The following is a 27,861-nucleotide window of genomic DNA, read 5'->3' on the forward strand; positions in this document are numbered from 1 at the left end:
CTCTGTTGCCTACAAGAGTGATTTTCCCAACATGCTTTCCAGAGTTTTAGGGTTCCACAGAGGCGCTTCAGAAGCCAACTTGGAAGCCAGGGGGAAAACCGAGTGGACCATTGTGATCAGTTTAATAGACTGGGGGTCTAGGTAAGGTTTTGTTTGAAAAAGGGCTCCACTGTGTTTAAAATATATATTCATTTATTATGGTAAAATGCCACCTCCTTTCTTAGGTGATCTGGCCCCAGCCTCGTCTCCAGCTCTCCCCGTGCACGCCGTCCGCCGTGGCCTCAGCACTCTGTGGGTGCTTTTCCTTCAGGCCTCTCTTCGTCCTCTTGTCTCTGCCTCATTGTCTTCTTCACTCGTTCTTTTCCTGCTCTCTCCCTGTGTCCTAAACTTCCCCTCTTCTTGTCTGCTTGGCCTACTGCTAAATATTTTTCAAAAACCAACATTCAACGTCATTTATTCTGTGAAACTTTTTATGGCATCCTCTCCCATTTTTCCCTGGATCTAAGGAGTCTTCTTCTCTAATCTCAAAGTTTTGATAATAATACTTAACACAGTGTATTAGAGAAATGGTCTACTTTCCCAAAACCAGTGATTCATCCAGCGTATCAGTTTTCCCCCAGGGTATTTGGTGACATCTGGAAATACTTTTGGTTGTCACAACTGGGGAGGGAGGCAGGCTGTGGCTAGAGGCCACGGATGCTGCAGAGCGCCCTCTCCGCCCCAAACAGCAACGAGTTATCCTGCCCCGAATAGGATGCATCTACGCACTCAGTAGTGGTGCAGAGGCTGAGAAACCCTGCCCTAGACCAGTGGCTCTTTAAGGGCCAGAACTGGCTTATGTCCCCAGCAGCTTCCACAGGGCCTGGGACATAGAAGATGCTCATTAAAGATTGGACAAAAGAATAAACATTTCCCTTCTCAATACGTTTATACTGGAAAGTAGAGTCTTCATATGTTTTGTTCAGTCACGTGTGAATGTTGCTGATTGAGGCTTCATTTCTCTTCCTTTGTTAGGCTTACCTTTGCTCACCTTCCCCCAAAATGGGAACATCCTAAACGAGCTAGTGTGTCGTCGTTGACTCCCCACCTCCTGAAGTCATTTACATGATAAATCGGTTTCAGAACACAAGATATTATTCAGTAGTAACAGAAAAGTACAGATGAATCTGGAGAAATTCAAAAAGGAGTGAGATTCATATATAAAAAAGGTAGGAAGGTTACCTGAAGTTTGAATAACTCAGAATATTAAAGAGCTTGGGCCAGAAAGAAGAGAGAAGTGTATTTGGGGTATAACAGGAAGGTCATTGAAGAGATGGTATTTTATGTAGCTAGGGAGCTTTAATACAGGAATTAAATCCAGGGGAATTGCAGGCTGTGAGAATTCCAAGCCGGGTTGCATTACCTCAGTGGGCGATGATCATAAATTGTCTCGTGATAGGGAGGAGACAGTAAGGTGGAGGGTGGGTTGTGAAGTAAATAGATGGTGCTCTCTAGTGTAAGCTGTTTCTTGACCTGACTGTAGACATGTGTAAGCCTGCATTGTGGCAAACATCCCACTTTACCTTAAAATACTCCTCTCTCTCTCCAGCTGGGTGATTGTTTTGGTCTTTTTCCTTTATTCACTGAAAAAATATTAAGAGCTGGTCAGTATAAGACATGGTGCCTACTTTTACATATTTTACGGTTTAGCGGGGGTGAGAACTGAGGGCCTTATCCATGATCACAAAGTGAATGCTTGGTGAGGGTAGAAATCAAACCCAGGTCTTCCAAAGCCCAAGTTCTTATCCACTTCAGTGTACTGCGACTCTGCTGTCTTTAATCTCTCTGAGCTTCGGAATAGTAATGATGTCTATCAGTAGGTGTCTAGGTACATAGAACATGTCCAGTAAATGTTAGGTCTTCATGTTTGCACTTCAGGAAAAGGAAAGAAGGGTAAAAAGTGCATTCTGTTTCTGATTCCTCCAGCTAGTGGCCCCAGATTCTCCCCCCTGTTCAGGAGGCCCCACCCGGCTCAGTCTCCTGCTGCAGCATGCATGCGCTGCTCCTACTGTGCCTGTCTCTGCGACTGCACACAACCCCTGTTCTCCTGCACAGGGCCGCGTGTGAGGCCTTTCGAGGTGACTTTATGCCAATGGGCTCATTTGCGAAGGCGACAACCAGAACCTCCCCGCGTCTGACAGCAGGCGGCAGGCCACCTGGTCTCCCTGCAGCACAGACAAGCACAGGTTCTGTACAGGGTGCGGCACTGTTCTCCAGGTTTACTGGTGCTGCTGGAATCAAGTCGCACCTTTCCTCACGAGAAGAACTTGGAGTCAGGCTAAGTTCCTCCCCTTTCCGTCCCCATACCCTGACAGCTCCACTGGAACCACACCTGGTTAGCTGGGTAGATGGCTGTCTGGTGAATGTAGCTCCTGCCATAAACAAAATCAGGGAGAGGGCTTGTGGCTGAATTTCCCTTGACTTTCTTCTCTTTTCACTTTTTTCTTAATTGGGTGGCATCTTTTTTTGGTGTTAAAGGGAGAAAATTCTGAATGTTTATAGTGAACTTGAATGAAGCCAAAATGAATACTGTGCAAGAAAAGAATTTTGTGGCTAGTTACTTTTGGAAAACTCTCTGTAACTGTGGTCTGTTAACCTCTGTTCATCCTACGTATTTCCAAGTGATGACATTTTGTACTTGTTGAGTTGCCCCATATTTCTTCCTGTCAGAAAGTTCTTATATCTAATAAAACTTTATTCTTAAGCCCATTTTGTTTTGTATGAGCTGCAACAGAAATAGGAACACAGCTGTTGACACCCTCCTTGCCCTGAGCCTCTACAAACTAGAATTAAATGAAGTCTCACTCTTCCCTGTTCAAGGCCTTTCACCTTTCTCTATAAATCATTACTCCCAGCTTTTTTAGTGATATACTTGGCCCTCTTCTCAACTATCTTGTGCTGGGTTCACATTGTTCTTGAAGCTTCCTTAAGATAGCAGTCAAGAAGTCATGGACATTGGAGAAGGAATCCCAGTGCCCCCCACCCAGAGGCTCAGAGGATCTGATGCCTATGGCCCATGGTCTATACCAGCAAGTTCCATGTGCATGGTACACATGGAAAAGACAGGGCTTAGTTCAGGATTCAGAGTGTAGACATTAATAGTCTTACCAGCTTCAGGATTTACCATCCAGCAAACTTTTGTTGAGAGTTTACTTTGTGCAGACACTGTGCTGAACACTACAAGCAATATCATTGAATGCCCTCAAAAGCCGTGTGAAAGACCTACTATGATCCCCATCTCAAAGATGCAAAGGCTTATAAAGAATTGTGGTTATTCATTCAAGATCACAGAGCTAATAAGTATACTAGAGGCACAATCTGAACCCAGGTTTGTCTGATGTTCAGCTACAGTGACTGTCTCTCAGTATCAGATGTTTGCCCTATGATTTGAAAGGGTAAAAGCCAGCCCAAAAGTCTCTGATTCAAAGCAGTATACATTCCCCAAGAGGAGACTGCCAGTCAGTTTGTAAAACAAAAACTGCATTTCCACGTACGCGCACTCACATACAACACAGTACTCTGCAGCAGCCTGAAGTCAGCCTATGTTACTTGTCCCCTGGACAGCTCGCATTTTTATTTTTAAAAAGAGGTTCATGCAGTGCTACATTCTTGGGCTTTATTTGCTTTGGTAAGCAAATACGCTGGAATGTGATACCTCCCCACAGCCCCACAGCCGCGGGCACCTCCTGCTCCGCCTGTCCTTACTACCCCAGAGAGGTGTGGCTGGTCCCAGCCAGGTCAGTGCTGACCTCTCCAAGACTGTCCCCGTGACTGCTGCTCAGGAGGCAGCATGTCTGTTCTCTCCCTGAAGCCACTTGTGTCTGAGCCATATCCTTTTGCAGAATACTCGGATTCTCTTTCTTTAAGTTCTAAAGAGAAGGAGAGTTGATGTTGATGCCACAGGTAGCTACCGCCACTTCTCTGGTTATCCTGAACACACTGCCATCCCTGATGGCATCTAGACTTAGACGCATCTCCTTTTAAAAATGTCATCATTTTCCAACCTCCAGCATTATCATCTCCAAGAAGATAAGTTAATTTCTTCTGCTTCCAGCTTTCCTTATTCTCCTTGCTCCCTTAAAAGACCTATATGCATAACTAACTGCCTGGGACGCCAGGGACTGCTGCCAGATCAGAAGCATGCACTCTCTCACTTTTTCCCTCTCCTGCACAGGCTCAATCTCTCTCTCTCTCTCCCTCTCTCCCCTCCCCTCCTCCCGCCTCCTTCTCTATCGCTGGCCTGCAAGGGAAAAAAAAGAGAGAGAGTAAATTCAACCTTCTGACCCCTCGTTCCACGCCAAGGTTGGAAGAGTTCTGATTTGAGCCAGGCTCCATAAATCTCCCTTGATTGTTGGTGGTGTGGAGAGAGAGGGGGCAGGGAGCTGAAGAGAAGTTAGATGCCCAAAAAAGGCATCGTTAAGTCAAAGGGAAGTCTTGCACACATGCGCGCCTGACCTCGTGTGTCAGCTTCTGTGCTGGGAACATCCAATTATGTAAGAAGGAGCACTCCTTATTTGGAGTTAGAGTCTAAGGGAGGGGAGAGGAGTGGGGGTAGCAGTCTAAGCCAAGGAGTGAGTCCAGCTTGTGTAGACTGCTCATGTCCGAAAACAGCAGAAACTGACAGTATCCCTGCAGGCATGAGAATCAGGTTTAGGGAACCGGACACGGACTCAGACATTGACTGGGTTGGAGGGAAAGAGGAGAGATGCACTGTGCTCCATTGATGGTAGAAGGTTTGGGGCAGGAAGACCCAGCCAAGGTGAGGGGTGAGATTATTATGGAGTCCTGATGTAGAGTGAAGGAATGAGAAGAAGCTGGCCCGGTTCCCTGCCTGGATGCCCAGAGCAAAGCCACGATAAAAATACGAGCCAGGCTAGCAGCAGAGTACACGAATGCCACGTCCTGTGGCTCTGCCCTCCCCATGGCCCCGAAGATGGCATCAGGCTCTGTGTCAAAAGGACAGCAGACACATTCCTGGCATCTGTGTCAGGATTTCTTAAAGAGTGAGTGTGGGTGAGTGAGCATGTGTGTGTGTTGAGGGCACGTGGGATTGGAGTAGCATGGCAGAAGAGTTGGGAAAAAAGAGAAAGTTCTGTGATCTATGGGCATAGGAGAGTAGAAAAGTACATGAAGTCAGGAAGCAGATAGAGAGGAAGAAGAAAAAAAAGAATATGTCAGGTTAAGTTGTTCAGCCAGCAGTGGGTCCAGGAGAAAATTAAATGGCAAGCTCTGGACCTTGTGTCAGGCCGTGGAATCGCTGTCTTAGAAAGGAGGTCTCTACAAACCGTCTCCCAGGAAAGGTCAGGAGAAGGTTTATGGACAGTGTATGGGACCATCGGAGAGCGCTGTGTTCGCAGGTGGGAACATTCATTTTCCTTAAGGGCAATTATGAATGGATGACCGTGAGCTCTTCTGCCTCTGCCATTCTCTTCGGTCACTCCAGAATCTGAGGTGTTCTCTAAGTGGAGTCCGTTCAAGGGCCTCTTTCTCGGTGGGCATGTCTAAGTAGCAGATAGATAAATGGTCTTTCTGACGATGGTTATATCTTACGGGACGCTCCGGGCCCACCACTAAAAGGTCATGAGCAATTACACCAGAAAAGGAATTGACATTTATTAAATACTAACTAGATCAGGTAAGCAGCTGTGTACTTTATATACTAAGGTGCAGTTCAATTCTCTGAGGTACACATGTATTTTATAAGTGAGGAAAATGATATTCAGATTAAATAAGCTTCCCAGAATCACAGAGCTAGTAAGGGCCACATCTAAGATTCCACTTAAGTCATCCTGGCCTGCAAGCCTGTGCCCTTCCTACCACTGCATACGGGCCTCCCCACTGAGCAAGCTTTCTCACGAAGCAGTGGCCACTAGAAGTGGCCTCACCTGAAAGTCCCTGTGCACTGCTTCCGTCTAATCTCTCTGACTTTCCATCTGACTGGCCTCAGAGACACATGTATTTGATGGTAGCATATAAATTCATTTCCATCTGTATTCTTAAAGCACTTCCGGATCAGAAATTATATAGTCTCCCTTTGGTATCTCTATTCTACATCCTATTCCCAATCAGAAAAAGATTCTCAGAGCTACGATTCAGAGTTTCTCAGGAAACATGGATTATGGTTTCTTCCTTTGCTCCATAAATTTCTCTTTCAGTTCAGCTCTGGTGCCTTGTGGTGTCTTACACCTGATCTCTTTCTATGCATAGCTTTTGTAGAAAAATGCATACTTTTGCAAGAGTCCCAGATACAAAATTATCTCAAACTAAGTCTTCCAGTTTTCCTGTCCGATTATCTCCTGGCCCTCTAGTTCTAGCCCTGGGCTGGTTTTAAGGGGCTGAAATCTATGTTCTGCAGCAGTGCCTTTGTTCAGGTTGTATTGTGCTTCCTGGGGAAGAGGAACACTACTTGTCCCGTGCCTCTTCCACTAGACCTTGAAAAAGGGAAGCTCTTGACTTCCGTAGACTGGGTCAGGATGGGCCCCAACAGTCTCCAATTGTATGAGTGACCTCACTGTCATATTTCTTAGGGGTCTCTTATTCTACTCCCATCTTAGGATAAAGGCGTCATGCCTTTCTTATCGTGTACTGACAGTTTCTACTTGAATACATCTTTAAAGTTGTTAACAGGTAGGTGCGCATTTGCACTTCTGTGTGTGGTGCATGCTCTTACATTCTCATAGTCTCAAAGGTACAGAAGTGGTAGCAGTTAAGAAAAAAACAGAATATCATCGATGTATTTAAGCTTTAAAACCTTTTTTCCAAGTCAGGTTATTGGTATCTCTTGCCTATCTAACTACAGAGAGGAACCTAAGACACTTTTTGAGGACAGTTTCAGACTGTAAGCATCTTGTGGGCAGGGACACTGTCTTACTCACCATTCTGTTGTAGGCACTTAGCCGCGCATATGGAAGGCACTTAGTATTTGTCAGATGAATGAACATCACATGCCCTTCCAGTTGCATCAGTCCCTCTCCTCGTTACTGGTGAGAGTCTCAGGGGTTCCTCAGCACTGCTGGGGATGAGAAACACAAATGTAAACGGAAACCCCCTTCCTTGCCTGCCCCACAGGTCTTTAGTTGGGCAGCTCCCATTCCCAGAGCCATGGTTGGACCTCGGGCCATCTCCATTCCGGGGGCATTCTCCTTTCCAGAAGAACGCAGTGCCCTCTGCCATCGTGGGCCTCCCACTGTGAGGTCCCATCTAAGCTTGCCCCCTCTGGAAGCATCTGTTGCTGCTTTGCCTTCTCAGCCTCTTTGCTTCCACATGGGGAAGTAAGGATGTGGGCTTTGAAGTCTGAATTCAAATCATGCTTTGAGGCTTGCTCTCTATGTGACTTAGAACAAGTCACTCAACTTCCCTTTGCCTCAGTTACTCTCCAAGTGGGAGTAACAGTGCCTCGCTCATGAAGTGACTGAAGCCTGTTGATGCATGCCTGCCACGTGGCACTCAATAAATGGGAGTCCTCGTCCATCTTTACAAGCTCCACCTTCCTTTTCCTTGGGACTCTCATTTGCTAGGGCAGTCACACGTCTGATGTAGGGCAGATAATGTGTTTACATTGCAGTGGTTTTTTGGCGAGGTCTTCATAGTGAGCCTGCTTTGTGATCTGTTGGTAGCAAAGACCCCGTGAGACAGATGGCCTTTTCTGCATCCTTCAGATCAGGGTCTCTTCCTTCATGTTAGCTGTCTCTGAACTCCATCGTGTCCTCCTCACATACTTACCTAACATCTCCCCAAGTCACACCCGGAGCAGAAACTCAGAGCTTCAGAACCAGGGAACTGCCCCTTAACCCAGGTACTCCCAGCCCTCTTCCTTTACTTTCTAGGAAACTCACTTTATTTGGTTCTTGTATGGTAATCTCTTTACAGATAATTTTTGAAAAGTCTGTGTAAGATTTGATGCCTGTGTCTACTTAAGTACTTGTTGGGAACTAGCTCTTCAGACCTACTATGGCACCATTTCTGTGTTAAGGTCCTTTCAGCCTAAGAGAAGAGATAATCCATAAGAATCAGAAATACTGAACAGTGTGAGGTCAAATGACACAGTATAGACCATAAACACAGTAAAAAAAAATAATCATAAGGATTCTTGGGGGTAAATGTTAGGTAGGCTTTAGAGAGGAAAGTGTTTAAAGCTAGACCTTGCATTAGAGGAATCATTTAGACCAGTTTAGGGTAAAGAATGTTCCAGGCACTGAAACATTTTTAAAGAGGGAAAGGGACATTATTTTTACTCTTACAATTAAAAGTAACCTTTAAACATATTTTGAATATTTTCAGCCAGCCCCGTTCTGAGTGTCCGTGTGCAGAGAGAGTGATCCTTTTGTTTTGTTAAATACATTATGGAAAGCCCACCGGGCCATTGCTGCTTGGGGGAGTTAGGATGGGATTTCTCCCTGGGCACCAGGTGGCGCTGCAGGTTAAACGATACCTATTTACCTTCTTGGAGGGAGCTGTGTTTATTCTGCAATTTTAGGTCCTTGCCCTGGTGTTGATCGTAATGAAACCGTTCGTTGTCCTGCTCCACGATTCAGAGGCAGCTTATCTGCCCTCTCCTTCGTGCCCTTGACTTTGAGACCAGCCCAGTTTCTTTTATCCTTCCCCCTCCTCCTGTTTTGATTGTCCTTCAGCACGCACTTCTCTGAGCAGTGTGTGCTGCCGGAAGGTGCCCCTTGGAGCAGCCCCTTGGGGGTTCAGTGCTAGAGCTGATTTGTTGAGAACAGTTTTGACTCAGGAACCCAGAGTGAACCAGGGTTTTTATAGCTGATAAAATCAGCTGGACATCTTGAGGTTGAAAAATTTTGTCAGTACTCTCTGTAAGCTAGTTGGTCCTATGCTCAAGAAGGCCTTTCTAGGATACCCGAGTCCTAGATACACATGTCACTGAGGTAGAGATTGTCAGATTGCACTGATACTGGGAACCTTATCAGCCTGTTGCTTTCAGCCACGGGTGGAGATCGTCTGGCTTTTTCCTATCAACTTTGGTTTGCAGACGGAGCCAATGTTAATGCCTTTACCTCTGTCTTGAGACAGAGACTTCACCAAGTGCCCTGCAGCCTGTCTGGTACTGGAGCAGGGAGGGAGTCAAGGTGAACTGGTGGGAAACATACTTTTATCTAACACTGATATAATTATAGGACCAAAGGTTTTCTTGGGGTGATTTAACCCCCATAAATATAGAATCTATGTAAACACAGTGTGCTTGCTGTGTAAATGCAGCTTCAAGGTACTCCCTCTGCCACCTCCTCCTCTCTCCCTCTTGTTTTCCAACCACAAGTCGGGCCCTCAAAATCTCTGCTGTGTGGAGATTCTGGAGTTGTCACTGCTGTGTCCTGTATTCTTAGTGTCGGGATGGATAGCCTTCTGTTTGGAAAGGTTTTTAAATTCTGCCTGTAGACAGTTAACTTAGAACAGATACCTTCGGGCAGTTCTTCTCCCCCAAGGTGATTCTATTCATCATACTCACTTTCCTTCTTCCCCGTCTTCTGCCAATGTTTGTCCTGCTTTCTTAACTTCGACATCTGCTTCTCACGTTCATCCTTTGTTCTCTTCAAGGCTGGTCTTTTCCAGCTTACTCTCGCCGTTTTCACAGCATAATTTGAAACTCTGCCATGTCTGCTTGTTTACATACATCCCTAATTCTTCTCTTCCACATCGTGGCTGAGCACACTCTAAGTCTGTGATCTCTAATATTTGTGGACGTTGGGAGCCGGCGCATCAAGTGGAGCACGTACTTCCTTATCACCTCTCCCTCCTCCAGAAGTCCCCCTCCTTTCTCCCCTCCTGTAGTGACCGTCTTTGCCCAGAGCAGAGCCTGGAGATCTCCGTGTGAGGTAGAGTCACTGGGAACCACAGGGGTCTGGTTGTCAAGACAACCACTAAATTCCCGCTGCTGCCCTCCTTTGTGTCTTGCCCTTCTTCCCAGTGCTCCAGCTCTGCCTCTCTCCCTCTCCCTGACCTTTACCCTCCACCAGACACAGTATTCTTCTGAATGCGTGGCCATTTTAATCAGCCTTTCCTTTCCCCACCCACCTCCCTACTGTAGGTGCTGAGAAAGGAAAGGGTCAGGATAACTACCTGGTGACTGAGAACGAGCCAGGCTTGCTGTTCACACGGGACCAAGGAAAGAAGGGAAGGGAGTCATTTTGGATCCTGCAATCCCTGTGGTGATTGTTTCATAGTTTAGTGTAGATAGGTCTCGTTTTAGGAAGGATTCTGAAATAGTGTCCTCAAGTTACCCATCACCCCAGGGAGCCCCTCCTCAACCTTTGTAAACAGTACCAAGGTGGTTCGCCCTTCTAATATTTACATCCCTGAACCTGCCAGGAGAAGAGTAAGTCTTACAAAAAGAAAACTAAAGCATGAAATGCAAAGTTCCCTCAGCATCCTGCCATCATTTAGTCCCTTGGATCTGGTAGAGTTTTTCAAGAGGATCCAAAGGAGTCTTTCTGTGACACGTACACGAACACACAAGCACTTTCAAAAATGCTTTCATTTTTTTCCTTTCATCTCGTTAACTTTGTGAAGGAAGCAAGGCAAGAATCAGTCTTAAGAAGGAATCCAGAACTCAGAGAGTTGTTTCAACTTCTAAGTGGCCAAACCAGGCTTAATCCTGTGTGTGGCTTTTCAGTGCTGTTTTCACTCATTACAACACGCTATGTGAAGCCTTTGTGGCTCTTCTGGCTACCGAGCTTTTTTTCCCCTGAAGGGTATGGACCAGTTTTATGTGCAGTGTTGGGGTGAAAACTGTGTTGGCCTCTTCTGGACAGGAACCTCTCAGACTTGGAGGAGAGACATGGTGGTTCCAGGGACTCGGAGGGAGTTACTGATTGTGAGAAAGATGTCCTGCTGCTGCTTTTACTTGGGTCAGAGGAAAAACGGGCAGATATCCAAAACGTGTGACTGATTTTGCCCAGCTTTGAGGTCTATCGGTCCCGATTTTTCAGAGCTGGTTTATGGTACATTTATGGCCGCATAGTGTGGGGCTGAGAAAAGTTGTCCTGAAGGCCTTCAGAGGGGCATAGATTTGTGTACTCATCTTTAAAATTGGAATCCTACAAGTGTCACACTGCTCAAGTCTAGAACAGATTTCTAAACATTTCCACTTGCCATCAATCTCATTTATCCCATGAACACAGAACCCCCAACCGGCTCCCTCTCATTCTGCATTTGTTAGGAAGGTAGCCAGACCTTTGCTTTTGGCCGTTGGTACCCAGACATTCTGCTACCTTGTATTCTTCTTACTATAGCTTCAAGTAATGGGTTGGAACCGGCTCGATGCTGCTCCGTCCGTCAGGAGCACTTCCCAGAATACAAGTGTGACTCACGGTCCGCATAACCCCTTTGCTTTTGTTTGACTTTCAGTCTCTTCTGTCCTCTGGGCCTATTTGCCAGGAAAACTGACAAAAACATAGACTGCTGGCAGCTGTCTCTCCTCTCTAGGATTTATGGAGTGTGCCAGACACGAAGCCCAGCTGACCCACTCCCTTGCCTTCCACCTCTCTTCCCTTCCGGGGGAGTACATAACCAGGTGTGAATCTCATGGATTATTCATGACGAATTCATAATTGTAGCTCAGCTGACTTATTACCCAGGATACTTCTTATAACATCCACCCTACAGCTGGTGTATTGGCACACAGTTCAATTTTAATATTAGCCTAAACAAAAGTTCTTAGGAAAATAAATCTGCCAAATGCTTATATAAATACATCTCAAATGCCAAATGCAAAGGATTTCTAGATTGTCTACTTTTTTTAAAAATTATTGTCCTCCTCCATAAGCACAAATAATTAAGAGCTCACTGTTCTTTCACTGCTTTAAGTATTGGGAGGTTTGCCGTCTGCACAGCTTAGTTTGAGCTGTGCGCCATGTTTAAGACCAGTGTTTGTCCCATTTACATCATTAATTCACTTAGTAACTAATATTTATTGATTACCTACGATGTGCCAGACACTGTTAAGTGATTAAAATACAAAAAAAAGACCCCAAATTCCTACCCTGCAATCTTATAAATAAGGAGTTATAGTATGAAGTTAGGACTTTAAAAAGAACTCTATACATGATTAAGAGAAGGGACTAAGTAAATTATGAGAAGCCCAGGGAAGGCTTATGGAGGAGATGACATCTGAGATAGAATTTAAAGGATGAAGGGAAATCGAGAGCTGACATTGTAGAATAGAGCATTGAAGGCAGAGTTGTGAAGCAGTGTGGCGTATTTGTGTGCACTTCTTCTTCTCGAAGAAGTCAGGTACGATTGGGAGTATACGACGTGCAGCCAGAGTGGCCAGAGATTACACCGAAGAGTTCAGTAGGCACCGACCCATACAGAGCCCTGTGCGCTATTCAAAGAACGTAGGATTCGACCCCCATTTATTAGGAAACCATGTACAGAATTTAAATAGATGATGACATGATCAACTTTGTAATTTAGAAAAAGCACTTCAGTAGTGCTGTCGAGGATTAATGGAAGGAAGAAACGTTAGAGCCGGGGAGACAAATTAGGAAAGAGTTACACTGACAGAAATGAAAGGTGATGGGGACCGAAACTAAGGTGATTGCTACAGCGATAGTAAAGGGGTGATGAATTCATGAGAAACTGAGCACTGAGGAGGTCGCTCAACTAGGTTCAGTAATTGTTTCAATAATTATGTGGTGTTGCGTGGGGCACATGGATTAGGGGTGGAGGAGAGGAGAAGTCCAGGGCGACTCTGTCTCCTGCCTTGTGGATTGAGAAGCATAACTAACAGAACGGCATAGTATCCTTCTCAACAGGATGTCTGACTTGTGATGCTGGAAGTTTCTTGTTGCTTATTAAATCAATAAATCAATAGATTATTACCTACCTTTGTGTAAAAAGAAATAATGACACATGAGGAAGCATGGACTACATCTCTAACAATTTTGAGATTTTTAGTAGAAAACTTCAGGACTTGGAGGCCTAGCTTTTCACCCTTTGTTTTATCTGTAAGCTCTGCCTTTGGAAGAAAAAGGAAAACGTGGAATGAATAGTTAATTGTGTAGCTGGTACCGAGGAAAGGTTTTTAAATTTTCTTCCTCTGGCAAACGATGCTCACCTGGTGGACTCCTGACTGCGGTTAGAACATGACCCAAGGGTGGTAGGAAGAGTATACTTGACGGGAGACCCGTCAACTCAGCAAAGAGGAGGAAGCTGCAAGAAAAACGCAGATACAGCTAGAAGTGGATGTAGTGGAAAACAGCTGACAGAGAGAGGAAAGTAGAGGTAGGTGAGAGGTACTAGAGTTCACACAAGAACATAACAGAGAATCCTGTCTTATATGCCATAATAACAAGTGAACTTAAAGTTCTAACACTGGAAGTTATCACTGAGAGTTTTGGAATAAGGTTGATTCATTCAGTCTATATTTGATGCCTTATTATGTGAAGGGCACTCTTACAGTAAATGCTGAGGAATATACCAAAATGAATTGAGATCCCTCCCCTCAAAATTTTACAATCTACTCTTTTGGTACTTTTAAGAAGCTCAACCAGTATGTACTGAGTAAATGGAATAAACAAACACATGACTCCAGTAAGAAAGGAAAAGAATCAGCATCAAATGAAACCAGAGTAGTTAACTGAGATCAGACTATAGATGAACATATATAAAAAACAGAGAAAGGGGACACATACTGAGTAATGCAGACAACAGAAACTAGAACTGATAAGAATGGTGTCCAAAAAGCTTGACTCAGAAGGAGCTGACATTGTGGATAAACGTTAGTGGAAAAGATTTTTTAAAAAAACAAAAAAAAAATGCACATGTTAAAAACAAGAAGAACAAAGAAAATACAGGTAAATTGTTTGGAACAGATGCTGTAGTATTAACTGGTTACATTGAGAAATCATTTATTCAACAACGAATTGGTATACTTTTTGCCTAGGGTATTTAATTTCTGTTTTTTTCTGTAAAGGAAAAGGGTCTAACAAGAAGAATTGAGCAAATGTGATTAAACTAGTATTGAAGACTAAAATAGGAATGAAAATAATAAGAGAGCGTTCAGTCTGCTTTAAAACTCATGTACCTGACCCAGATGAATTCTGTTCCATGGAACTGAAAGAATTTGTATTTATCATTGAAGACCTAAGATCATTAAGAAAATTTCCGTATAGAGATGTGTTGGGTTGGAGATGGACAAATATCTGGCCTTTTAAAAAATGGATACAGGCTCCTGACCCTGACATTTATCTCTGGAAATTTCTGAAGTAGATTACGAAGTAGATGTTTTGTGAACACTCAGGAAGAGAAACAGCAAGCCCTGGAACCCAGTGTGCATTCAGTGGGAATGCACCCTGCCTGATTAGCAAGGTTTCTTTCTTGCTTAGCAGGACTATCAGACCATTAAATGAAAGGAATGCATTGGTTGTTATATTGTCTGTGAATTTCAACAAGCTTATGCCATATTTTCCTAATATCCATATGGACATACATGGTCTGGACTGTGGTACTTTTAAGTGGTCCATGGCTAACTGAGTGTCTTTAGCCCAAGTAGCTAATAGAGTGATAGCCTGGAGGGCATTTTCTAGTGAAAGAGCATTGAACTTACCCTGTTCATCAGAAATTTGCAAGTAACTCTAATCTTAGAGGTATAATTAATACTCTGGGTGACAGAAGTTAAGATTCAAAAGGATCAAAAGAGTTAGAATGATAGTCTAAAGCAAACAAGACGGAATTTAATAGAAATAAATATTATAAATCAGAATTTAGATTTTTTTAAAAATTACACAAGTACAAAAGGACAAGTCTAGGCTTAACAGGCGCATGTGATTTTTTGTTAAAGTACGTACGTGGACTTAGGGTTCTAATTGACTGCAAACTCAGTATGAGTCAGTGCTTTGATGTGTGTGCCCAAAAAGCCAACACAGTCTTCGACTATATTAATAGAAGTATGGTGTCTGGATCAAGCAAGGCACTAATCTGCATTTTTTGCTGGTCAGGGCACATCTGGAAGTTGTGTTTGGTTCTGGGCACTCCATTTTAAGAGAGAATAACAAAGCAGCCCACACCCAGAGGAGGGAACCAGGATGAGGAATGGTTCATTTCTCTCCTTCATTCCTCTGATGTTGAGTGTCTTCTGTGTGCTCAGCCTTGACGTTGGCAGAATCAAAGATGTATACCTTGTGGAGGAGACTTAGCATAATAGCTGAATTTAAAAATGCATAGTGTTGTCTTTTGAAAGAGATTTGACCAAGTAACTTTAATACCTCCTGTTAAACTTCTGAGGATATAAATAGGAGCAATGACTGGAAGTTACAAGGAGGCAGATTTTGGTGCCAGTATTTAAGAAGCATCCCAAATGAATTGAAATTACCCTTTTCAGGAATTACGCAACTTCCCCAAAGTCACATTCCTCATTGGTGGCAGAGCTAAGATAAAAGCCCAAGTTTCTGGAGTCAGAGGCCAGAACCCTTGGCTCTGCCATGATATCACACAGGGGATTTCTACTTTGGGAGGAGGTTAGATAGGGTAACCTCTTTCCTTCCAGCTCTAAAGTTGTATGTTTCTATAAGCCTCTTGCTATGAAATGCTTGTTTTTTTCTCAGTGTTTTCATTTGTGAATTGGTGAGATTGGAAAAGATAACCTCTAAGGTTCAACAGAGGATTTCTTTAACCTCCGTGGTTAAAAATACTTCAGTTCTTAAAGCATATTAATTTTGTATCTGCAACTTATATGTTACTAATCAAAAACAAAAACTGTTTGTGGCTAGATATAAAACTATAGAACTCAGATTCTTAAATCATGATGTTCAGTCAGTAGTCTTCCTTTGAAGCACATGTTTTAAAGATGTGGATCCATGATTTAAAACATGAAAGCAAAAATCAAAGAAGAAATTGTGTGAGACTCTACAAGCCACTTTAGATTTCACAATAGTCACTGGGAGGAAGAAACAGGAGTTTCTTGCCCTTGAAGTTCATTTCCTCCTCATTCTTCTCCCCACACAGGGCAGGAAAGGATGGTGACCTAGATACACAGTCAGAGGGCCTGAACTCTCTCAGGCACAGCCGAGCAACCTGGGTCTGGCTGCTGTAGGACTGGGAAGCCTAGAGCTGAGCACAGACAGGGAGGAACTGTCTGTAAACACACGAAGCGGCCATAGCAGGAAGGCAGAGGCCTGGGAAAGGAATCAGAGGGAAGGGAACTGTTAATTTTATCAGGTGTGAAGTTGGCAAAAACAACTTGTGTAATGGGAAATACCTTGGACCCACACCATCATCCTCAAGATCTCCTTTCTCTCCACCCAGTAGATTGGGCCTGCTGATTTCATGAGCAAATGCGCAGAGCAGTGTGCTAGGACTGTGGGTACAGAGCACAGTCTTCGGGTTTATGCCACTGTAAACATTTTACAGGGTGCTTGGGGGCGGGGGGAGGTGGGGACTGTCTCCAGGAGGCTAAAAATGTGGCTTGAGCTTTTTCCTCCTTCTCTTGGAACTCTTAATTCCTTATACCATATCGATGTTTTTCAAACTTGTTTTAAACCTCATCTCACAGTAAAAAATACGTTTTACATCATGACCCACTATGAACACACACACGCACACACGCACACACACACACACACACACACACACACACACACACAGATCTGCTATATCCATATATACATGCATAAGTAAAAGGGTCCCAAAACTTGAGGTGCGCTTTTATGTTTTCTTTTCTTACCTATTTACATTTAGGTGTTCTTTTAAACGTTGTCACAAACCACAGAGCAGACGCCATGACCTCTAATGCTGTTCAGCCACAGTTTGAGAAATATCCTGTGCCCAACAACCCATTTAAATGACTGTTAACCCTCCTCTGAGGGTGACGGGATGAGTGGACACTTGCAGTCTGTAGATCTGTTTAAAGTGACAGCAGCTTTAATGTCATCTTCTTTTTCTCTCTCTTTCTCTTTGACCTGTATTTGGTACTTCCGGTGGGTTGTAAGTGGCTGAGGCGCCATCGCCCTTGTGTTGGATACAGAGGTACAGCCCAGCGGGTGAAGAGGATTCAGGGAGGAGGCCCGTTACTGCCTTTCATTTAGACCGCACCAGGCATTTTTGTTAGAGTATTGTTATTGCTCTTAGGAATATTTTCTGTTATTATTTCACTGTCCTTCTCCCACTCCCTCCCCATTAAGCCATACTTATTCAGGGCCTTCCTACTCAGCCATAGCAGCAATCTTAGAAAAGAAGTGAGGGGAATTTGGCTAATTAGATGTGGTCCCTTAAAGCTTTCTCCCCTTACTCTTGAGATTTGATTCTGCTGTTTTGATGGAAAATGACCTTCTGCTAACCTTGAAGTGCCATCTTAAGCCCTAGTGTCAGACTGTCTCCTTTTCAGCCACAGCTTCGTCCCTCTACGTGTAGCTGTTTCAGACCAGCTTCCTTTGAGCGTGGACTGGACATGTGCGCCCAGGGGAAGGGATGCCCTGATCTCTGCATCCCACGTCTGGCATCATAGCGGCTCTTGCATGTCTCAGTGTACATCTGTTGTTGTTTTTTTTTTTCTCATTTTATTGCCTATTCTGGGCCCCCTAGTAAGGCTTCTTTGTGCTCTGAATCATTCAGAGATGGCCAGACAGAACAGATGTGGTTTGGCTTTTTTTCTTCTTCTTTTCTTTGGGAAAAAGGTAGGATGGCAGAAGAAGATATCTAAATCAAATATCAGAACTAGAATAGTAGTAGAAAATAAAACCAGTGCTATTTGAGGCTATTCTCTACCGTATTTATTTTAGCGTATTTACCTCATGCATCTTGTATTACATAAACAATAACATTTGTATTTAGTAGTTGATTTCTTGTAAATAATTTGTAAATAGTAAATAGTCCAAGGGATATGTGTGTGTATATCCCCCTTGAAACTTGAGCTGTCTGTTAGCTTAATAGTGATAGCAGCAGATTCCAGAAACTGATGCTGGAAAAGCTGTTATGACACACTGGATTGCAGACACATAAGTTCCATTCCTTTTGCTTCAAGACACAGATTTCTTTTTAACCTTCCCACTCCTAGGTTAAGAACAGCTTACTCTTACTTTTTCACACTTTGATTCTTCTTCCCAACACCCCCATTTAGAGTTTGATGAGGTACAGTCTAGTGTATTTGTATAAGTTTATATTTTGCCACGTGCACACATTTGTTTTGCATCAAGCATGTGTGCATGAGACACTCAGTCACTGTGGAAGAGAACAAAGAGGACCTCCTTGCCCAAATGCAGCTCGAGGTCCTGTTCCCATCGAGTGAATGACCATTGACTCAAAACCGTGAGACTCATACGTTGTAAAACGTGCCCTGAAGGTGACCGAGGTGCCCAGGTTTGCTGTCGTATGTTATGCTTAGCCGAGGAAGGGTTGAGTGGATGTTAAGATCTCTCTGAAGAGTTGAGTCACAGGTACTACTGGCTCCTGAGGACAAAGAGAAGGGCAAACAGAAGGGCAAGCCAGCCTATTGTATGCGTCTGTGAATGAGAAGCTGAGCTAGAACTAATGCTGGCTTGAAGCCTTCTTGTTTAGGATTCTCCTGGCTCCTTTGGAGGACTTAAATATTTTGACTCTCAGGTCCTTGCCCCTCTCCCTCAAATCACTTAGGTGAGACGCTGGTGCACGTCCTTCACCTTAGCTAAAGTCACACAAGTGTATGTGGCTTGAGGTGAAGACGAGTTGGGTCACTTGATTCCCTGCAGAGAACCTGATCAGGTCATCGCATCCACCTCCCTTTGGTGACCCTCTTCTATAAACAGGAACAGGAATTCTTGCTACTGGATCCCTTTCATCAGGCGTCTTAGACTCGCTGAATGAAAAGCCCTATAAGAAGGAGATGCAGCCCTTATAATAACAATACGATTGTGATGGCTATTTTGGGCAAGAGCAGCTTTGTGCCGCTCTTGATCTCCATCGACGTCTGCCATTCTTGCCCTGCCATTACCTTTCAGACTTCCTATTCTTAGAATCATTTGTGAGCCCTGGGCTTGGGAGATTGCAGCCCCCAAAGCTGGAATGCCTAGCTTGAGTGGAATGCAGACTGTCTGGCAGAGTGGAGGTTAAATAAAGTTTGCGTTGGCAGTCCCCTCTGCTCTTGGATGGGCGACAAGTAGCTCGGGTTGAGAGTGATGGCATGAGCTGCATGTGGTGCGGTACCAAATAGAGTCTCCTGTGCGTGAGTAACGTGGCTGATGGTTCATTCATCACAGCCACAGCCATGCCAGTCTCAAAATGGGACCTCCTAAGGAGGCCTCTGCAGTCTTAAACCTCAGCTAGTGACCGTATCACTCTGAAAAAATGCAGAGACAAATAAAGAATTAACGTTGAAACGCCTTGCAGGAACTGCAGGTTTGGCATACCTGCCCCCTCAGCGTTACTGACTCGTTTTTGAAAGCAAGACAAAGGGGTAAATTTTCATTGTAATAAGAACAATTGCCAATCAATCAACAAATATTTCACCTTGGGAAATTTTTGTTATGGGGAACTCTTGTGGTGCTTACAATTTAGTTGGAAAAGTCAAGCTGTAGATAACATGAGAAAATAATTTATGTTCCAGAGTGAAATTCTGGTGCTAAATCTGTGTTCTAGAACTGAGTGCCAAAGGAGGCCTGAGGAGAGAGAGCATTTCTGGCTGGAATGCTCAGGAAGGATTTCGTGGAGGAGGTGGAGTTTGAACAGGTTTTGCCAGAGGGACAGATTTCTGTCGCTGGAACGGAGAAGGCCTGATCCGTAAGGAGCAAAGGGCAGGCGAAGGGGGTCCTCAGGGCAGGTCCTGGGGGCTCGAAGAGCAACTGGATATGTACAGGGTGGCCGGGGAGAGGGATGTGTATAAAATCACCAAACCCTGCACTCTGAAGGCTGGGTGCACACGTTACTGAGAAGTTGCGGTGCTTTCCACTGGAGGACAGTTGGAAAGGTGCAGCCTTCCCCGGAGCCAGAGGCCCCTTTAATGTTCTGTTCTAAAGCCCCTAATACTACACGCGCCTCATAGCAGACACTCAGTGAATAATTATGGTAGTATTATTACTCATCTTCAAATTCTGTGATCCCGAGTTGTTGATTGGCTTGGTTTCACCTGTGAGAGTCGGTGCTCACTTGGCTTTGCTCTGTTCTAATTGCTCACATGACTCACGCCTCGCTGCGTCCTTTCCTGCAGGTTTACCTGACCCTTCTGTCTTCGACCACAGGTGGCTAGAGGTGCAGGTAGCTACTCTGACGTGTCCTCAGCGCTGGGTGCAGTACCTCCGGCTTCTTCAGGAATCCATCTGGCCTGGCGGGCTTTTGCCTGAGTGTCCTCGGCCCGCAAGGACCCAGGCGCAGAAGGCGGCTGCTGAGAAGCAGGCTTTGCAGAGCCTGATGGGAGTCCTGCCAGGTGACTGGACGCGGACACTGATTGTACCAGTAACTCTTCCTTCCCATCCGGCTTCACCACCATGGCCCACCCCCTTCCCCGTTTTTTAAAAGGGCCTGGACTGTGGCTAAACTCAGAAGTTTGTTGACCCACCGTTTCTGAGGCTGACAGGAAGATGGTCAGGACTTGCAGCAATGCTAAGGGAACGGGGAGGCTCACTTCATGGTGGGCCTCTTCATTTTCCCGCCAGGTGAAGACTTCTGGCTCTCTGCCGACTCACGGCATTTTGGACCAGGGAAGAAAATGATACAGGTCCTGCAGAAGCTGAGCTTGCTAACTTGGGGCCAGTGAGTGAAGTGCATGGTCCTTAGCAGTAGATAAAAACAAACTCTGAAGAAGGTTTTTTCCCTTTGCTTTTTGTGGTTTTTTTGGAGGGCGGGGAAGGCAGTTTGTTGCCTGTGGCTGTGCTGGGGGAAGCAGGGTGCAGTAGTGAACTCTTACCCTTGGACAGTGTTATTCACTCTTATTAACCTCTGTTCTCCAACCTAAACTGTTGTATCAGAAGTACCTGCACTTTAGTGACGGGTTACCAGATTGTTTCTTGAGGCCCATTCTCATTTAGATACCTAAAGTTAAGAAACATTTTTCTTGGCTTTTCCCTGTTTTCTGACGATTTTAGTTCGGCTGTGTGGTTCAGAGGTGTGCCAGAAGTACCCAGTATGATTAAAGACAGCAGATATCTTGAGGAGACAAACCCCTTAGAAGCTAAAGCTTCAGCGGTGACACTGAAACCACATCTGTTTCTCCTCTTCAGATATCGTGGTAGGAATCCTTGGGGTGAACAAATGCCGGCTGAGCTGGAGTCTTGTCTTGGAGTCACTGCAGCAGCCCCTCATCAACAGGTGGGCACAGCTGAAGCCGCCTCTGGTCTGAGGCATCTCGGGTTTCTGGGTGAACAGCCTCACTGAGAGGAACGGTGCCGCAGTCTCTCCTTGCCCTGGGCCCTGGCCCCAGAGTGTGATGACCAGGTCCACGCACGCTGGGTAAAACCCACTCTGCTGGCTTCTGAGCAGGTGTCAGGTGGCCGGAAGCTGGTGGGACCAGCCACCGTTTGCATTTGGAAGAACTCGATGCGGGCCCCGACGTGAGCTACTGAAAAGGCCCTGTCAGCCCCCAGGCCTGTTCTTCCTGACACCTGCCTGCCCCTGTGAGCATCTCGAGAACAGCCCTTGGCCTGGGCAGTACTTTCAGCATGGGTCTTTGCCTGATGCGAGGTAGACAAGATGATGAGTCGGCCTCTGATAAGGGGACCAGAAATGCTGGTGCTCCCTCCTCGAATAGCACAGAGAGGTCAGTGTTCCCCTGGCTGGTGCCTTGGGATGGAATCTTCCGCACGTGTTGAGTGCTCGTCCACTCCCCCGCACCCCCCGCCCTGCAGCACCCCGTGTCTATTAACTCTCGCCACCTCGAGGCTCCTGGCTTTACCTCATCACAGGTAACCTGAAAATTCTTAGTAAGTTGTTATCACAGGGATTTTTCCCTCAGAGTTCTTCAGAGCAGTGCCAATGTGCTCATGTAGCTAGCTATAAAGCAATGCGGAATTTCCTCACACCTAGTCTCAAGTACCATCTCCACCTTCACTGGGGCCACAGCCTTTGTGAGCTCAGCAGACTTTTATTTCATGGCAGAGGCTTTGTCCAGCTGTTGGTGTTTGGAGTCCGCTAAGGCTATCGGTCGAGGGGAAAGGGAGAGGGAAGAGAAATGTCATAAACAGGATCTGGTGTCTCTAGACCGAGCCAGACCCTCCTCCAAGTTGTTTTGTTCATTTGTTTCAGGCATTTGATTTACTGCCTTTGGGACATCATCCTGGAATTCTTGGATCTCAGTGCCTCTGCTGAGGAGTCCGCCGTGACCAGCTCTGCCGCAGACACCCCAGGCAGCCCCAAGAAGATGGGCATCTCCCCTTAGCCAGAGGTTATTCACCCATTTCTTCGAAGGTTAGGAAGGGAGCATTACTCTGCCACCCGGAGACCAGGCAGGAGGGCTGTGCCTCTGGAACTGGGCTGTGGCTCAGAAGGCCTGGGGTCTCAGTGGCTCAGTTCTCCCCCAGCTTATACTCCATCTGTAGCAGGCGATGAGGGGGTATATGTACCAATTGCATGCATACCCATTTCCATGCCTCTTTGGTGGTGTTTGGACTGTTGCTGCTGGGTGGATCCTGCTTCCTTTGGAAAAGGAAGCTGTGAGGTAGAGGAATGAGCCCCTTTTGCCTCTCCTTTGCCCTCCTCGCTAAGGTGGTTTGCCGACAGCCTGGCCCTGTGCACACGTGTGCCTCACCCACCAGCGCACGCTCTCGGGAGACCAGGAGAAAAACCACGGCCAGATTTTCGTAGAGGAGAAGACAATCTTCTGAGTTCTCTGTTCCCACCAGGAAACTAAAAATTCATTCGGCGCCACTCTTGAAAGCCAGACCCCTGGTCCTACCTAGCTTCCCAACAGCCCCGCAAGAGGGAGGGAAACCTTTCTCAAGGCACTCCTTCCAGCACACCGGCCCCGCAGAGGGTGTCACTGCAGGCTTTCTCCCTGGGTGGCTGCACTCTTCCTGTCCCAAAGACCTCAGCGCAGACCGACAACACTTCTGGTAGATCCGTCCCACCCTCCATACCCTCTCCTGAAAGACAGCTGCACCGCAGGTTTTCTCTACTAGCTTTCTAACCCCCTCCCCAAGAGCAAGTGAGTTTTGACCTCTGTGGCCTTCTCTGTCTTTCTTCAACCCAGTTGCATGGCAAGTTGCATATTCAGCCCAGAGCTGCCCGAGGGAAGGGAAGCACTTGCTCCTTGGCTGAGAATGCCCAGAGGAGTGAGGGTTCTCTCTCCGCAAGTCTCTGGCAGGGAACTTTAACTCTAAACCAAGAACGTTAGCAACTTACCCAGAAACAGCTTTTTACTTCCTGTTCCTTCAGGATCTAATTAGTCTTGAAGAGCACCAGTGGTGAAAGCAAAGGCATGGCGTCCATTAGAAAGACGGACAATTCGTAGAAATTGGTGGATGGAAAGGAGGGACAGAGAGCCAGGAGGCAGGCGCTGCACGTAGGTCTCGTGCGGGGTTGGGGGGGGGTCGCTCACCCTAGTCCCTTTAGCTTGCACTTGCTGGGGAGCATCTGCTGCCACTGAACTGGGACCCTCCCACTTGGAGGAGGGTCTTGGGGTTGGACTGGCGAGAACAGGGTGGGTCTAGGACAAGCGTCAAGGTTCTCTTAGATTAAAACGGCTCATGGGAGAAAGCTGTGAAATCTTTCCGCTTCCCCGCACCCCACCCCGGAAGGCTTTGAACCATCAAACATGTTCTGAGGTAACGGGGCTTTAGCGGTACTGTTGGTGCCTAAAGGCAAGGGGATGAACAAGGTCATGTCACTTGGTTCCTTCTGCCTTAAAAGTTGATTGCTACAGTCACTTCATGGCTCCAGAGTTCTCAGAGCCTCTCCCACCCTGGGCACTCACAGGAGAAGCCGCTCAGCATCTCTCCCTGTGGTAAGTGTCTGCGGGGTGGAGGATTGCAGGGGGTCCCACCTGACACTGCGCTGCTCCGCCACCTCCTACCACCAGGGCCAGGCTGCTCTCCCGGAGAGGTGGGGGGCAGCCCCGTGCTCTGCTACCCTTCTCTCCCCGTTCTCCGCTCTCAGGTGTACTTGCCACCTATATTGCTTTGAATCTCTGCTACTAGTTCTGGCTCAGATATGACACAAAACCAGTATACAGGCTGACACACCGTTAAACCCCTATAACTGTAAATTCTAAGCAATATTTTGATACTTCCAGCCCAAAGAACACTTCCTTGTATTTCGTGTTCTATAAGAGACCCCACCTCCATACTCTCTGCCCCAAAAAGATCAGCTGTCTGCAGACCCTCCTTCTACCCAGAAGGGAAATAATGGATATCGTCAAGGAAATAATCAAACCCCATCTGGCTCTGAAATGACCTCCCATGTTTAGGTAGTAGGTTCAGACAAGAGAGATAAGCATTTGGGAGAGAGCCACAGGTCTCAGGAAAAGATACTCCAGCTGAGAGAGTGAGTGATGAATGAAGAATTGGACCTACACTAACCTGGAACATTCGTGATTCTCCTACCCAGCCCATTCGTTTCCAACCTCCACTCGTCCTTTGCTCATGGCAGCCAAGAACAGTTGTGAGGTCCTGGGCGGAGTAAAAATACGTGTCAGCATGGTCCCTGGCTATATGAGTGAGGTTGCTTTAGGCTGAAATTAAATTACTAGAAACATTTATTGTCTTCCCTCAGATCAGTACCTGAGTGGGTGAGGCCCAGGGCTTGATGGATTCAGCAACTCTGACCTCACAGAGGGCCCAGATTCTTCCCATCTTTTTGCTTTGCCCTTGTAAACATGTTAGCTCGCCCTCAGACTGCAGACTCTCATGGTTGCTGCAGTTCAGGGCATCACATTCACATATAACAATATCCATGAGAGAACGGGGGCATCTCTCCCATGTTTTCTTCTAAAGAATGAGGAAACCGTTTTCCAGAAGCCCTACGAGATCCCTCAGCTCGTGACTCGTTGGCCAGAACTGCCCGCCCCTAAGCCAGCCCACTGACATTGAGCATGCGTGACCACGACTGGCTCATAGCGGTGTTTGTCGCCCAGGGAGGAGGTCACTCTCCAGGAAGGTTAGATACCTGAAAAAACAATTAGATGTTAGCAAGGAAGAAGCAGAGAATGGGTGTTGATAAACAGTGTCAGGTGCAGGGGCCATCCTGCCAACATCACCAAAGTCCCCGGTGCTCTAAAAATAACGAACCAGCTAAGGGTAACGTTTGCGGAAGGTGCCATGTGAAGCACTTCATGTGTGTTACCTTACGTAACCCACACATCTGCCCTGTAACGTAGTTCGACTGTGTCCCCATTTTATAAGGGAACATGAGGCACAGAGAGACGGTGACCTGCCAGTCACTTGAGGGAAATGGCAGAGCTGAGATACAAATCTTGTCAGGCTGCCCTCAGGCCCACACACACAACTATTGTGCTAATCTGCCTTTCTTCTTACAAAGCAAAGTAAGACGGGTTCTCCCTTGGAAGGAGCCTGTGGTCCAGTAGACGTCTGCGGTAAAGGGCCAGGGAATACGTATTTCAGGCCGTGAGGCCCCGTGGTGGTCTCTGTTGGCGGCTGCGCAGCCCTCCCACTGGTGTGAAAGCAGCCACAGGCAGTGCGTGTTCGGGTGACAGGCTGTGTTCCCCGCGCAGAGGGCAGCCGGCTGGGTTTAGCCCAGGAGCCGTTCGCAGCCCCCTCGTCTAGCGAGAACAGTGCGTGCTGAACTTGAGCGTGTGCGTGAGTCTCCTGGCGCCCTGGTGAAGGCCTAGCGAAGCGCATTCGCACGAGCTCCCAGACGTAGCCAGGGAGCGTGCAGGCCTTCAACCGCACCGCAAGTGTCGGGGCTTAGAACTGGGACGCCGCCTCCAGCTGGGTGCAGTTAACGCACCACTAAATATACAGGAAGGGCACTTAATTGAGACTGGGGAGCCACGGAGAGCCTGAGGTGATAACATCTGAATTGACTCCTAGAGGATTAACGGGAATTAGCCGGCGCAGGAATGGGGCGGCGTCCGGGTGGAGGGAACGGTGCACCCGATGGGTAGAGATACGGAGAGTAGTCCCCGGAATACGCATCCTGCCCGGCCTCGCTCATCTGAGGCGCCCCGAGCGGCCAGGCCCACAGGCCAGATTGAATGGCGGTCCAGGGGCCCGGGGTGGCCGTGTAGCGGTGCGGAGGTTCCGCTTCACGAGGGGAAGCCGTCCTGGAGACCGGTCTGCAGCAGTGTGAGTATCTGTAACCCTGCTGAGCCGCACGCTTAGAAGTGGTTGACACGGTAAATGTTGCGTGTATTTTACAGCAATCCAGAAATTTTAAAAAACGGTTTTAAAGACAGAGCTGCGTGCGGCCCAGCACAGGGCAGCCCGGTGTGTGGGGAGGGAGGGGGGAGCGCCGCCGAGGCTGGAGCCCCGGGGAGTCAGGCGGAGGCGGCCTGTGGGCACGAGGGCCCGGCGGGTGAGGGACCTCGGTGGGTTCCCTCTGCACGGTGGGGGTCAAGAAAGAGTCCCCCTGAGAGCGTCTCTCATCTGCAGGCCTGCTAACGGCAACGGGGGGAACGGGGGGCTCGAGCACAGGCGCGCGAGCGGCCCGGCCTGGTCCTGCCGCTGGGACTCGGCTCCTGCCTCAGCCCCTTCTGACCCCTTCCTCCCTGCCAGCCTGTTGCCGCTGCTGCCTGCGTATGAGGTGGTGGGGTCCTCGCCCTGCCACCTGGTCGGCTGTGAGGCTGCCATGTGGTGGGGTAACTCACCTGCCCCGAGACTCAGGTCTCGTAGAAAAAGGGGCAAAAACGTCACAACCCTCTTGGGAGTCGATTGAGATCACGTGTAAGAGCAGGCTTGCAAAGCGCCGGTGCCCCGCGGGGACGCATCGGTGCCGTTACCGGCCCCGCCTCAGCTCCTGGGGGAGCCGTGGGGCAGCCTGGCTTCCGGAGGCCCCGCCGGCCGCGCTCAGGCCGGCCTCCGCCGCCGCCGCCCAGGAACCTGCCGTCGCTCCTCGCCGTCCTGCGCGCTGGAGGGAGGGGCGTTTCTGAGGGGGAGGAGGGGAAGGTTAGCCAGCCCTGCGGGCTACAGGTGGGAGCGGGAACCGGGAAGGAGCCGTAACGGGAGGGAGGGAAACCATGAGGCTGTGCTCGCTGAAGCCCCGCTGGGCGAGCTGCGCCACAGCTTGGCTCCTCTGTCTGCTTTCCACCGGGAGAGCCAGAAATCAGAGAGAACAAAGCGCTGAAGGCGGAAGGGTTTCCAGCCAGCCGACCTGCGTCGCTCCTCTGCGGTGTACAGGGTGGGCAGGCTGCCACGCACAACACGCTGGGGCTCGGGGAGCCGGTGAGGGGCGGCCAGCCCACGCGGTACTCCCGCACCCCTTCTTAGTGCACAGACACGGCAGGGAAACGCGAACCCGGAAGAATGTGCCAAGCCAGAAACAAGTGCAAATCATCCTAACGTTTCCCTGCTGTGAGCCGGCAGCAGCGGGGTTGAAGCAGAGGCAGCACGAAGCGGTGGAGGAAGTTCGGGCGCCGGCGGCCCCCGGGGCACGTGCGCGGCGCTCTTCTCAGGTTCGCTGCGCCCTCCCGCCGCGTCCCGCGCCCTCCCACCTGTCTCTGGTCTGAAAGTACCTGTGAACTCGGCTTTTCTGGAAGTGCACACAAGCAAGTGATAGGATACAGAGAACTACTCCTGGCTTTGATGTCTTCACCAGCAGGACAGAGTCTGGTTTCCCCACACATCTTGATACTGCAGACCTCACCCAAAGGCGCTTCTCTAGGGGCCGCTGGCACACTGTTTCTGGGTGTGGAGGGCTGGAGGGGAATGAGAGAAAAGTAATAGAATCAAGATCCAAACTTAGAAAACATTTCCTAAGTGACGTTATCTACTCATTTTAATCCCAGATAGG

General features: G+C 47.5%; 1 protein-coding gene across 16 annotated transcripts in view; it reads left to right on the forward strand.

Moving 5' to 3' along the window:
* The window catches only part of SNX19 (sorting nexin 19), a 53,909-nt gene that overhangs the window by 14,094 nt on the left and 11,954 nt on the right, over nt 1–27,861 (forward strand). For 2 of the 16 annotated variants that reach the window (XM_082476210.1, XM_082476200.1), the window contains exons 9-11: nt 20,205–20,389; nt 21,183–21,270; nt 22,204–22,540. In XM_082476210.1, coding sequence (XP_082332336.1) covers nt 20,205–20,389; nt 21,183–21,270; nt 22,204–22,336 — 406 coding nt within the window. In that variant the 3' untranslated portion in view covers nt 22,337–22,540. Of the gene's footprint in view, nt 1–1,014; nt 1,945–1,965; nt 2,058–2,094; nt 2,744–20,173; nt 20,390–21,182; nt 21,271–22,203; nt 22,541–22,662; nt 23,113–27,861 lie in introns of those variants that run through there. The other 14 variants (XM_082476205.1, XM_082476208.1, XR_014267843.1 and 11 more) reach the window with 14 other exon arrangements.

This window comes from Balaenoptera physalus, assembly GCF_965194825.1.
Source record: "Balaenoptera physalus genome assembly, chromosome: 10".
Taxonomy (NCBI): domain Eukaryota; kingdom Metazoa; phylum Chordata; class Mammalia; order Artiodactyla; family Balaenopteridae; genus Balaenoptera; species Balaenoptera physalus.